Source organism: Leptodactylus fuscus, chromosome 5 (genome assembly GCF_031893055.1).
Source record: "Leptodactylus fuscus isolate aLepFus1 chromosome 5, aLepFus1.hap2, whole genome shotgun sequence".
NCBI classification, from domain to species: domain Eukaryota; kingdom Metazoa; phylum Chordata; class Amphibia; order Anura; family Leptodactylidae; genus Leptodactylus; species Leptodactylus fuscus.
In genome coordinates this window covers 73,971,887-73,985,351 of record NC_134269.1, presented here as the reverse complement: position 1 = coordinate 73,985,351, position 13,465 = coordinate 73,971,887, and the positions used below count along the sequence as shown (strand labels likewise).

The 13,465-nt window shown below is 38.8% G+C and overlaps 1 protein-coding gene across 1 annotated transcript in view; it reads right to left on the bottom strand.

Moving 5' to 3' along the window:
• FBN1 (fibrillin 1) overlaps positions 1-13,465 on the bottom strand; it is a 158,363-nt gene that overhangs the window by 74,769 nt on the left and 70,129 nt on the right. Inside the window, exons 9-14 of the mRNA XM_075273441.1 lie at positions 12,671-12,796; positions 12,400-12,558; positions 9,411-9,593; positions 8,795-8,935; positions 1,854-1,973; positions 534-659 (exon numbers count right to left, since the gene is read on the bottom strand). Coding sequence (XP_075129542.1) covers positions 534-659; positions 1,854-1,973; positions 8,795-8,935; positions 9,411-9,593; positions 12,400-12,558; positions 12,671-12,796 — 855 coding nt within the window. The remainder of the gene's footprint in view (positions 1-533; positions 660-1,853; positions 1,974-8,794; positions 8,936-9,410; positions 9,594-12,399; positions 12,559-12,670; positions 12,797-13,465) is intronic.

Genomic DNA, 13,465 nt, shown 5'->3' with positions numbered 1-13,465 from the left:
AATATACCACTAATATAAATAGCACAGGATAGGTAGGGGCCACATTACAGGTTTTGCATTTGGGCCCGGAGTTTTAAGTTACACCTCTCTATGACAGGGAATATTATTTATCACTGTTGAGGAAATACATTGTGCGTGTAAAGCGGGAGTTATGGTTACATGCACATGACCATGTGTATGTGCTAGGTTGGTGGTAAAACGCCACATGGATGATTTCTGCGTGCCACTCATTCCTCCATGGCCTCATTCACCTCCTTCAGTGAGCTCAGGCAGCAAACAGACAGGAATAGGACAGGTCCTTAGTTTTGCCTCAGCTCATAGCCTCATACATGGGCCCATGGTAGTACATAGTCATGTGTATGGAGCCATACAAACACTGGGTCAGTGTGCTAGTTGTGAAAAACATGTTAGCACACTGATCACAAGTCTGCATGTATAGAGCCTCAATGACATTGAGATGAGTGTAAAAGAAGATAATTAGTAATCTACTATCATCAGTCAAAGAAAATAAAGCAAATTAAGAAATAATTTACCTTGACAATTCTTCCCATCAGGTGACACTTGGAAGCCTGCATTGCACACACAGTGAAAACTGCCATCTGTGTTTACACACCGTCCATTGTTGCAGATACGACCATTTTGTAAGCACTCGTCAATATCTAAAAGATATTACACTTATCAAAATCTTTCAAAATTAAACCTAAGCCATAATCTGGGATGGCTATAGATATAAATAAAGGGACATGGAGAAATGAATGCACCTCCATTAGTTTACTGGGACGTTACAATGCCTCCATGTGACATCATTATAATCGCTTTCTTCTTACGCTGTGATGGAACAGTGTACCCAGTGTGCTTTTTTTTAGAGTATCCAATGCTATGAACATACACTGTGCTGACTATTAAAAACAGAGCAGAAATGTACCCCTTGAAATACATATACCACAGATTGAGAACCTAGTTCTAGATGAGACAACCTAGCTGAGCTCAGGTCAGCAGAGGTACTCCATGCAATTTCTGTACCAAGGCCCCCACCACGCCTATATTTCACTACAACCCAGAATATAAACCCTGCAGATAGATAGGTCAGGGTCACCATGCATTTCTTTACATGGTTCAGTTTCCTGTTATGTAACTTCCACAGTAGCTCCCTCTCGCCTCACTCTCCCCTTCCTCTCTCCCTCCCTCCATACTCTCTCCTTCCCTTTTGTACGCCCCCTCCCTGTCCCTCTAGCTATCCCGCCCATTACTAGTCCTTCCTTACCTATTCAGCCCAACCCCTGACCCCATTATATAGTTACTTCTCTTCCTTCCAGCTTTCCTCCTGCAAGACGGCTCCTCCTTCTTTTCTGATTCTGCCGACACGCGCTATTGTCCCAGCACTGCTCTCTGCTCTGCAGCCAATGATCCACCTCTACTGCGCAATCATGGGAGCTGCGCAGTAAAGGTGGATTATCAGCAGCAGTGCGCAGAACAGCACTAGGACTATATAGCGTGTCGGTAGTCAGAAAGGAGGGAGGAATTATCCCGCAAGAAAAAGCCTAGAAGGAAGATAGGTAAGTATGATGGAGTAGATGGGGGGAGCAGTAGTGACATTCCATTTCCAGAAATGGGGAAACGGATCGTCAATCAACAACTATCAAATGTCCCTGGGAGGTCACATGACTTCCCCAGGGATATGGGTAAATATACATTTTTGATAAATTATGTTATTTAGAAAGTATTCTGGGGAGGGTGTTTAGATTAGCGTAGGGATTAGTTTTTATCCCAAACAATCCCTTTAAAGTAGTGAAACAGAGATGCACCTAGTGCCTTTCCAGACAGTACAGTCCTGTTACCATGTTATTCCATACCTCTGCATTCTGTCCGTGTAGATGTGCTCTGGAATCCAGAGTGACACTGGCAAATGTATGATCCCTGGGTATTGACACATTCTGCATGAAGACAGGGGTTTCTTTCACACTCATCAACATCTAGAAAGTAGAAATGGAAAATAATTTAAAAAAAAATCAAATTTAATACAATGAAAATTATATTGTAATAGCAGATCCAAAGTTGGGTGATTTTTGGTGGCCACCAAATCTCTCCAAACCAACACTACATATAAGGAACCTGAGGCAGAAACCAACGTAAAATATTCTTCCATCTCTCTTCTTCTTTCCTTTTTCAAGTAATGTCTAAAGAACTCTCCTATACCTTGATGAAGATATTCAAGAAGACAGCAGTCAAGAGAGCCAGGAGACAGACAAAACCCTGCCAATCTCAATGACTCATAGTAAGTAAGGGTGTAGGAGGTTACTGCAACGTTCAACCTAAGTCGAGTGTTGTTATATGTTTGGGTAGTGGTCCCCTTTACTATATATAGATATATTATATATTTGATAGTGCCCTGTGCTGACTATTACTATCACTAGTAATACATACTCATCACACATGCTAGGAGCACAAAGTGTATCAGAGATAAAGCTTATCCTTTCACATGCTTTCAGGTCTTTGTGAAACATCAGATAGAAAAGGGAATTCCTTAAAATATAGTCAGAAAGAATGCAAATCCAGAGGATTAAAGTGCATTCCGTTCATATTCTTAACCCCAAGTAACAGACAGAATTGCTTATCAAATATAGCCCTGGCTGCACATGGGAGCGACCACTTTCTTTATAACAATGAGAAGGATTTGTGGTTAAAAATATGAACTTGGTTAAAACAAGATACATCATAGTATATGTATTAATTTTTCAATGTTAAATGCATTTCAAAAGTTAATTTTCAACACAATCTGGAAAAAAGATCAAGACTTAGTAAAGACTGTCGCTCATTCATAATTCTATCCCTTGGGTAAATAGCGTTTTCTAGTCAAACATCCTTCCCAAAATGACCTGTAATTCATCTTCACTTTGCTATGTGCTGCAGGCGTTGTTTAGCTGAACGAATAATCTATACAGAGTGATTTCTGACATATTTGCACAGAATTAGAGCTTATAAAAAACTAGGTGTGAAGAAATTGGAATCATCACCAAGTCATCTCAACAGTAGACTACAGTGCGCAGCTAACATCTCCTACTATCATTTTACTTTATATGTCTGGGCTCAAACCATACTGAATTATATTACCCAAAAGGAAATTTAGGATATATTAAATCAATTTAAAACTGAAATTTGATATTTCACTAATGTACCTACTGTGTTGTTGAAATATACTAGACAATATTTTATAATATATATATATATATATATATATATATATATATAATATTTTATAACTATATAGGACAAAACATAAGGGACAGTCTATCATTGAACCAGTGACTCTTGCCATCAACACTAACCCTAGTTCAGAAATTCGGCCGTTTAAGGACACATTTATAATGGGCATACACCACTTTTTTAGAATAAAAAAAATTCGCAAACTGGGGGTTTGCAACTTTGTAAACACCTCTTGCAACAATATCTGTCACAAGTGGCATTTTGTGGAAGCAGACTTTTGTAGAAGCTGGCATCATCTAACAGAACAAATAGAAAATGTATGTATAATATCTTATTAATCATCTGAATTTAAAGGGGCTCCATCATTGGAAAAAGTCATTTTTAACTAAGCACATACTTGCATAGCCTTTAGAAAGTCTATTCCACATATACCTTGTGTATGTAGATCACCTCAGTGGTTTTTGAATGAACCCATTTTTATCCATATGCTAATTAGCCTCTCGGTGCACCCCGGAAGCCTCATCGTGTCACCCTCTGCCTATTCTTTCCTATGTAGCCTGTGCTGCTGCTGCTGCTGACTTCCTGCTTCCTGTTTGCACACACAGATAGGAAAGAATAGAAGAGAGAAGTGCTGCTGGGAACTTCCTGTGCAGGCTGGAAGCTAATTAGCATATAAATAAATACGGGCTCATACAAAAGCCACTGAGGCAATTTACATACAAAAGGTAGGTGTGGAATAGCCTTTCTAAAGGCTATGCAAGTATGTACTTAGTTAAACATGACTTTTCCCAATGATAGAGCGCCTTCAAGGGTCATTAAAGGTAGCAAAATAGGGATTCCCCCAGTATAAACATGGTATGTATAATAACAAGTTTGAGCAGAAAAGAAGGATTTATAGTTAAAAACTTAGAGATTTTTTAACCTTCATTAGGACAATGACCGCTCAAATCTAGTTAGTTACAATATTAATAGCCCCACTTTGCTTTGTGTTTTTAAATACAGTAAGTCACAAAATAATCAAAATATATTACATTTTGATTTGAGCTACTTATCAAAATTCACAACTTCCCCCATGTTAATTCATTACAAGGGTAAATGTCAAAAGCTACATATTAGACAGCATACTCATAGCCAGTTGTTGTGACGGAAACAGGATAAATGAGCAGGTGGATCTGGTGAAGGACCTGTTCGAATTTGACAAGGGTCAAAACAAAAGGCGCTACCATCTCCAAACCAAGGGGTCTAGTGGGACATTCCTGGCACATTGTGGTTAGAAACTACCAAAGTGATCAAAGAAAGAACAATTTGTGAAATTATTCCAGATACCCAAGGCTCATTGATATGTGAGGGTAGTAAAAGGCTAACCCATTTTTTCCAATCCAACAAACTGTAGCACAAATTGCAAAAAAGTTAAGGGCAACAGAACACAAAGAGCATGACAGCTTGCTGTTTATAGGGTCACATAGCCACAAACCAGTCAGAGTGCCCATGCTGTCCCCTGGCCATCTGAAAAGCACCTACAATGGTCATATGAGTATGAAAATTGGACCTTGAAGTAATAAAGGAAGGTGGCCTCATCTGATCAAGTAATGATTTCTATTAAATTATTTGGATAGTCATTCATGTGTGAATCACTAACCTGGGGAATAGATGGTATTAGGATGCAATAATGGAAGTAGGCAAGATAGCTGAGACAGTGTGCCCTGCCTTCCACACTTGAAAATTTGTTCAGAAATGATTCGAGGATCATGACAAAGAGTTCAAGGAGGTGACTCAGCCTCCAAACCTATCACATCTTAATCCAACCAAGCATCCGTTGGACGTGCTGAAAAAAGATGTCCGAGCCATGAAGGCTTCACTTGTTGGACAATATTAGGCAGGCGGCTTTAGTGCAATGGCTGACCTGTGTAATTCATAGGTCCATTTCTTTAGGATAACTGTAAAAGTAACAGCCTGTTTTATTAGTGTCATTTAATTTTCCCTGTGCGGGGTACTCCATGGACGGATTCCTTCCAAATAAGCTGTTCATTCAAGCCTTGAAAAAATATATTTCTTTGGGTAGATATTCTATTCTTAAAAAGCACAGGTAGAGTTGAGTATCCTGTAAAAGTGGCAAGCAACCAATGTTCCAAGGAGAAGTTTCCTAGGATACATTTTATGACTTGGCATCCTCTATCTCAAAGCATGACTCACCACAAAACTTTTGGACTCACCAATGCTGTTTATGAACCAACATTCTCAAGTATAAATTCCACACACTTCCAAATGTATTACACAAACATTTTACCAGCCCAGGATTCACGACGCTCCCTGCGTTGCAGCCTCTAACAGTATAATATTCTTTACTTTCAAAGTCACTTGTACATTTATTGGCAACCAGTATTTTCCATTGCAAAGAAGCCATAAAGAATTCCAAGGCTGATGACTTTGGCATATGCTAAGATGAAGATTTTCATTTTTGTTAACATGCCGTTTTCTTCTTGTCCTTGGTCCAGTCTATAGTTTCTTTTTAAATATTGTTTCATGGACTACATGGACTATTAGATTTTTGTAGTGCAACTGCAGATGAAAACTGAAAATCCAGTTTATCTTAGATTTCCTTGACCCAGTTCCACTTGCCTCTACAGTACCATATCAGAAAAACCTTCCTGTTCTCTTCTAGACCACAGATGGGGCCTGACAACATAATAGCCAAGCAACCAAGGCATTTAGGTCTAGTCAATACTCCAGTCACAAACAGCAGTGATTGGCAAGTGCACTGCAGTATTTCCTATACAAAATCCCTGCCGGGTCACTACAAAATTGCTCAGGTACCAGAGTTTGCAATGCAGCCTAGAATTGAACACTGGGGCAAGCAGTATATGAAATGGTGTTGTTCTAGTAAGTAATATTTTGGGGAAAGAAAAGCTGCATAACAATGGCCACAGACATTGTTTATTGTTTGACCCTCAATACCATTTATCGTATCCAAACCATTATTTACTATTTGTCATTACTATCCCCTACGATAAGGCATTCTATAATTTGCCCCATTCCTGCATATATAAAGTTGGTGTGTTAACCATCAATGTACACAGCACAACCCAACAGCTGCATTTATGGATATATATATTGCATTTATACACCAACACAGCCTCTTCATCAACCACCATCCTGATGTTCTTCTTTCAAACAACTTGTAATACATGCAATTGCCAATGTTAGAGATATTAGAGGGAATATACCATCAGAAAGTGACATATATATATAGTAATCAGAATCTTGAAACCTTGCAGCTTTCACACTGACCCCTGAGTATTCACAATAGCTGACACTTTCTGTTCAGTTATAGAGGTTATCTCCTAGAAATTATCTCATTGTCATCAAAGGCAGGATTACAATATAAAGTAACACATCCATTCAGTAGCATAGCAAGTGAGTTTTAAAGAAGGACGCAGTGGTGTCACTAACATGAAAGATCAAGGTCCCAATACGGTTTTACAAGAGCTGGAGCTTTGTGGAAGTGGAGAGCACTATATACTGTTTTAAGGCACTTAGGAGGTATGATCACTTCAAGGAGGAACTCAAAGGGCATTATTACTTTAAGGGAGACTCAGGGAACAATTGAAAAGCTTAGGTACTTTAGGCCAGGATACCGCGAAAATGCAGCGATTTGGCTGCGGTGTAAACGATGCAGCAAAAACTGTGGCATTTTACAGTACCTACAAAGTGGATAGAATTCTGGCTAATCCCATCCACACATTGCAGAAAAAGATCTGCAGTAGAAATGCTACAATTTCAAAAAACTGTCACGTTTTTGTAAATTGTAGCATGTCAGTTATACCTACAGAAATGCTAGAGATTTCCATAGAATTACAAAAGGGAAAGAAAGTCCACTGCAGAAAACTCTGAGGACTTTCTGGAAAAACACTGTGGAAAAAAACATGAAGCATTCCCACCGCGTTTTTTTCTGAAGTGCTTTTTGGCTGTGGCTCGCTACTTGGGGCCTTAGTCTTAAAGGGGCTCTATCAGCAAAATCATGCTGATAGAGCCCCACATATGCATGAATAGCCTTTAAAAAGGCTATTCAGGCACCGTAAATGTTATATTAAACTACCCCCCCCCCCCCCGTTTTAAAATAAAACCCTAAAAAAGAATGTTATGTACTTACGCAGCGTGCACGCTGGGCGGGCATTCAGGGTGCGCCGTCTTCTTCATCCACGCTTCTTCTTCCTCCGATGTCCTCCGGTCCCGTCCTCCTCCAGCGCTCGTGAACTGTCACTGATAAAAAAAAATGTCCTGGGCACCTGCGCAGTAGCCGTAGTAGAAGCCGCATGCTACTGCGCATGCGCCCAGGCCATTTTTTTTATATCAGTGTCAGTTCACGAGCGCCGGAGGAGGACGGGACTGGAGGACATTGGAGGAAGAGGAGGCGTGGATGAAGAAGAAAACACACCCTGAATGCCCGCCCAGCGTGCACGATGCGTAAGTAGATCATATTCTTTTTTTAGGGTTTTATTTTAAAACGGGGGGTAGTTTAATATAACATTTACGGTGCCTGAATAGCCTTTTTAAAGGCTATTCATGCATATGTGGGGCTCTATCAGCATGATTTTGCTGATAGAGCCCCTTTAAGGGAGTGTTCAGGGTTATAATTAATTTAAGAGAACACTCCGGGGCACTGAAAGTTAAGAGGTGACACAAGGAGAATTATAACTATCATTAATATTTAAGGAGCACACAGGCAGCATTAATACTTTAAGGGGGCACTCCAGGGACATTATTAATTTAAGGGGATACTCAAGTATTATTCAATTAAGGGACATTATTAAGTGGGGGTACCAAAGAGGCATTATTATCTTGTGGGAGGTTTTTCTCTGTGGTTTTTCTTCCCTTATTAAATCTATGCAGAAAACTCAAGCATTTCCACAGGTAAAATTGGCGTGCTGCGCTTTGCAAAAATGCATGAGTTTTTGAATGCACAGGTTTTCAGCAGTGCTTTTCTTTTATCTGCAATGTATGAATAACCTTAGTTAAATGTATGCCAATATATACAAATAAATAAATCTAGACTCAGCGCCTCTTTTTATCAAAATCGTTCTCCCTATAGAATTTTAAAACTTTGTGACAGTTTCTAGGGATCTTTCTATTATTCCTTCAGGGAAAATATCTTGATTTAATACATTCTTGGAATTTTTGAAATGTCCATTTCAACTATTTCCCGCCAGCTTAGCCAAATGTCCACAAGTTGCTAACAGCAGATACTAAAAAAAAATCATTCCTTCTACAGGTATTATTATAGCAAGTACAAAAGCAATTCCCTACATGCTTAAAGGGGTTCAACGGGTTTAACCAAATCAGTACACAGAATGTGTTTACAGTTTTATTTACTAACAGACTGCTTAAATGGTCACTAATTTTAAGACAACTTAGTTCTCATCCAAACTATTCTTATCCATTGATGTCTGATTTGACTTTTTTGTTAACTTTTCATCTAACGCTTACAATCACTTTCACATTGACTTTAGAAAAAGAAAAACCCAATAACAATAATAAGAACAACTTGTGGTACAAATGACAGCAAACTTATAATGTTAGAAAGTTATCATACCTATGCATTCTCCTCTACCATCTAAGTGGAATCCCTTGTTGCATTCACAACGATAGCTTCCAGGAGTAGGAATGCAACGGCCATGTATGCACAGGTTTCTATACAATGCACAGTAATCTTGCGTCAAATTCAATGAAACCACTGAAAAAAAAAGTCACAATATAAAAATAGTATACGTGATATATAAACTCATTGACTATCAACAATACCTACACTTATCTAATAACATATTTAATCCTAATATCTAACACTATCTGTTTCATGCGAGTATGAGGGGTATGTACAGTAGAGACTAGACCTCAACAGAGTTTTTTACATGTTTTATTGACTTATGTCTAAACATTTATGTCAAGTTCCATTATTTTGTTACTTAATAAAATCTCCTATGATCATCTTGTTCCATACACCTTGGTTTTGCAGACAATGTCACAACTATAAATCAATTTTCCAGTCTGACACAAGCAACTTTGTGCCTATTTTAACATTAGGAGGAACAAGTGTAACGCACAATCTCAAAACAAAATCTGCTCTAACTTGTTAAGTTACTGTGCAGACTAAAAGAAGACTTGTAGGAGTGGAACATTACAAGATATTACATAATGGTGCCTTTATTTACCAGGAGATGTCGGAGGTGGATGAGGGTACACTCCTGGAACAGGTGGTTGTGGAAACACTGGGGGGTATGGTACTTGGGGTCCTATAGGAGGCGGATACACTGGTCCCGGAGGAAAGACTGGTCCAGGTTCTGGCACAGGAAATGTACCAGGTCGAACAAATGTGCACAATTTGCGATATTCATCTAAAAAAATATATAAAAATTATATTACAATCTCCAGCTGCAACTATATTTACTGAATTAATAAAGTTATAGACAAGAACAACATCTTTATACATATATCTATACCTTTAATAACACTATGTAACAGAGTTTTTGTCCTTGTTCATCAAATGTTATTTCCTAACAGTGCATAGGTTGGCATTACAGAAAATACAAATTATTATTAATCAACTTTGTTTTTATGACCAGGGCATCGAAAACAATAAAAATGTTTGATATTAGTATAAATAACGACTATATTCAGATGTCTAGCTTCATATACAATAACAAAATGTCATAGAAAAATAATGTCATTATACAGTACTGTAAGAGTCAAGTTATTAAACTTAAAAGTGTGTTTGCTTTTCTAGGTTTACGATTATACTGTAAGTCACTTTCTCGAACAAGTCCCCAAATGTAATCTCCCATCATATTTTCGTTGTACTGTCCTTGGTAGCGACGTTCAAAATTCAGTATTCCCCCATATTCTCCTTAAACTTGTTGAGGTGGGCATCAAGAATATGAACTTTAAAGAGACATCCTGCAGTCCATTTTGTGGTACTTGTGCACAAGAGTTTGGACAAGCTCTACATAATTTTCTGCCTTGTGCTTACCAAGGAAACCTCACACCACTTTAAGAAAACTGTGCCAGTTTCGTCCATAAGGTTCCAGTGCTTCAGGCTAGATGTCAGTAGCTCAGCATTGGACTTTGTGACTCCCATATCTTGTATCAAGTCGTTGAGATCCCTTTGATTGAGGTAGTATCTCTCCATTTCTCGCTTACTGACACTATAGACTGGATCAGTTACATCTTCTGGTTCACAATCTGATGTGCCACTTTCTTCTGATGATGGCTGATTTCTTTCAGGAGGTGCAGGTATGGGGAACTCCGTGCAGTGTGGTACTGGAGCAATTGATGATGGGATATCAGGATACACCACTGGAAGAATATTCTTACCACTTCGATGTTTGAAAGGATCGACCATGCAAAAGTAGGAGTTGGTTGCGTGGTCGGTAGGCTCTCGCTAAATTCTTGGAATAGCAAACTTCATGGATCTTCTTTCCCCTTTGAACCATCCCTCAAGTGTTCTTTTGCAGTTTTCACAACTGTAGTGAGGTGCCCAGGATTTGTCCTGGTCCCCAACCTGTACTCCGAAGTATACCTTATAGGCTTCACACATCCAGACCGATGTTCTCATTGAATATTTCTTGGCTCACTTCTTGATGAATTCGTCACATATGTAGCTAAACGAATCAGCAGAATGCTTACAGCCTCTGGATGCCATCTCTGCATCTAACTACACACTATACTCGTATTTCTCAGTCCTATTCAGTTGCTGCACTTGCTCTCACACTATATCGCTATCCACTATCAAACTATAACTGCGATTACAATAAGTACTACTGTTCAACACACGTGTTTATATAGGAAACAGGTAGACATCTAGAATATTGTACCGACGTCTAGACATGGCTAGAATGATGTAGACGTTAGAAGTCTTCAGAACAGTCTAAAATATTACACAAACATCTAGATATATGATATGCTTGTTAATTAAAATATATGATTTTAAAATATCAATGTCCTGGTACCAAAAGCAAAGTTTATGAGTTGAAATTAGCATTTAATATTCTTTTCAGATCTAAATAATCAGAAAATAACATTATTAAAACAAAAATAAAAATTTGTTACATAGTGTAATTTATTATTCTGCGATTTGTACCCAATAACAGTCACCGTGTATTACTACAAAAGTTCGTACAAATGAAAGAATAGCATTGCAATGCTCTTCTTACATTCAGCATCCACTAGAGCCATCCCCTAGTACCCTGATGTCTAACCTATGACATACGTGTCACAGGTGACACGTTGAGGTGTTTTTGCTGACACACAGCAAGCTAACAGCCTCCGAAGGCAGGGCAACTCTTCTTATTCCTGCTGAGAGTGCTGTGCGAATGGCAGCCATCTTACTTCTGTTAGTGAAGTTGGTTTTAGGACTAGGCAGTGAAGCCAGAACTCCAACCTGTACTAAACGTATTGCAGATTTGCACCCAGACAGCTGGGAACACTAGAAATGTGTCCCACAGTTACCCTGTCAATGGCAGACGGCTGGACCAAGGTCCATTCCAGTAACTGCAGGGCAATAGAAGAGTCATCTCAGGCTTGTGTGTTCCTTACACCTCAGCTATTATCTTAAAGCAGCTACCAAAATCTCACCCTGCTGCCAGTGTACCCACCACGGTTAGCCCTCAGCAATATTGGGGGAAGAGAACACCCCATCAGAGACACATAACTGCCCCTGTAACTCAACACAGTTACCGTTCAGCAATTCTGAGGGAAGAGAACACCCCATCAGAGACAGTTAACTCTGCTAAGAACTCACTGGTCTTGAAGTGTACAAAGTACCAACCTTCAGTTGAAGATTTAGCAAATGAAATTCAAAAATATATAAGTCACTAAGTGGTAAGGTAAAGAATTTTTTGTTTTTGCTTTATTAATAAATATATTACGTATATTAAAAGTATACCTTTTTGTTATTCGAGCTACAAATATCACAAAACTGTGGATTTTTCTAGAAATGACACACTATCTGAGTTATATTTGATTTTTTTAATGAATTTTGACAAATTGAATTCAAAAGGTTGGCCATCACTGCCCTAGTACCTCCCTATTTGTCCTCTAATGGACATATACTTGCACATTATTTTATGTGTAAGGGTCAAGCAGATGTAGTTTAGCTTTATTTGGCCCAGCCAGATGCATTACTGGCACAGAAAGAAGTCCCACCTGTTCCTCGGAAAGGACACATATCAGGCACCCCTGCTGCTCCTGCAGACCAGCATCTTCCAGAATCACAACAACACTGGGTTTTTGGTTGGAGCTGAGGAAGTTGATTTACACAGCGTCCATTACTTACAGCTGCGAAACAATATCCAGGACGAGTATCTGGCATTAACAAAAGAGTAGTGTTAATTTATATTTTTATTGGTTTCTTCTGGACTCAAAATAATTCAAATAAAAAACATGAACACCCAGATTATTATTTTATGATACTCACCTATACACCTGGATCCATCTGCTGATGCAAAGAATCCTGGCGGACATTGACAGAAGTAGCTGCCCACAGTGTTTGCGCATTCACCTGATTCACAGATGCCGGGTATGGTACTACATTCATCAATATCTAAAATAAAAATGAAAAAAAAACACCGTAAAATGTAGTTTTCCAGAAGTACAAGTCTGTAGTTTTCCTGTTTCATTTGCACTTGGCTCAAAAGGCACAGATTCCCATTGTAAAGAAAAAAAAAACCTTTACCAGACTTTAAACTGATCAAATATATGCCAAAAAAACAATATATATGTAGAGAATCCTACCAGGACAACACATATAATCCATAATTGTGGTACCCAAACCTACCATTATCCTTTGTAGACTGAGCTATAAGCTTTGCAGAGCCGTGTATTGAACTGTATATACAAAGATTGTTTGACAGAACTTAAGTCTGGGTTTAGGTCTGGGTTTGATATACACAGTAATGCAAAAACAAACCTGGAATTGTGAAATCTGTTTTGAGACCTGTAAATGTCATGGGAAGATATGTGGTCATATCTGCTGGTAGGTAGTCATTTTCAGGCTTTGCACACAAGTAGAGTCAACAATTACATGTTGCAATTCCTGCATGAGAGTAAATCCCTGCCGAAGCCCCGGGGTCCTCACATAATTCCAAATGAAAGGTGTTAGGTTTTAAGTAATCTAGGCAGAACCCAGTAGTAATTCCAGTTTTATTTGACAGTAGCGAATGTCTCAGCAACTCCCCCAACTCTGTATTAGCACTGAGCACTAAAAGAGGCC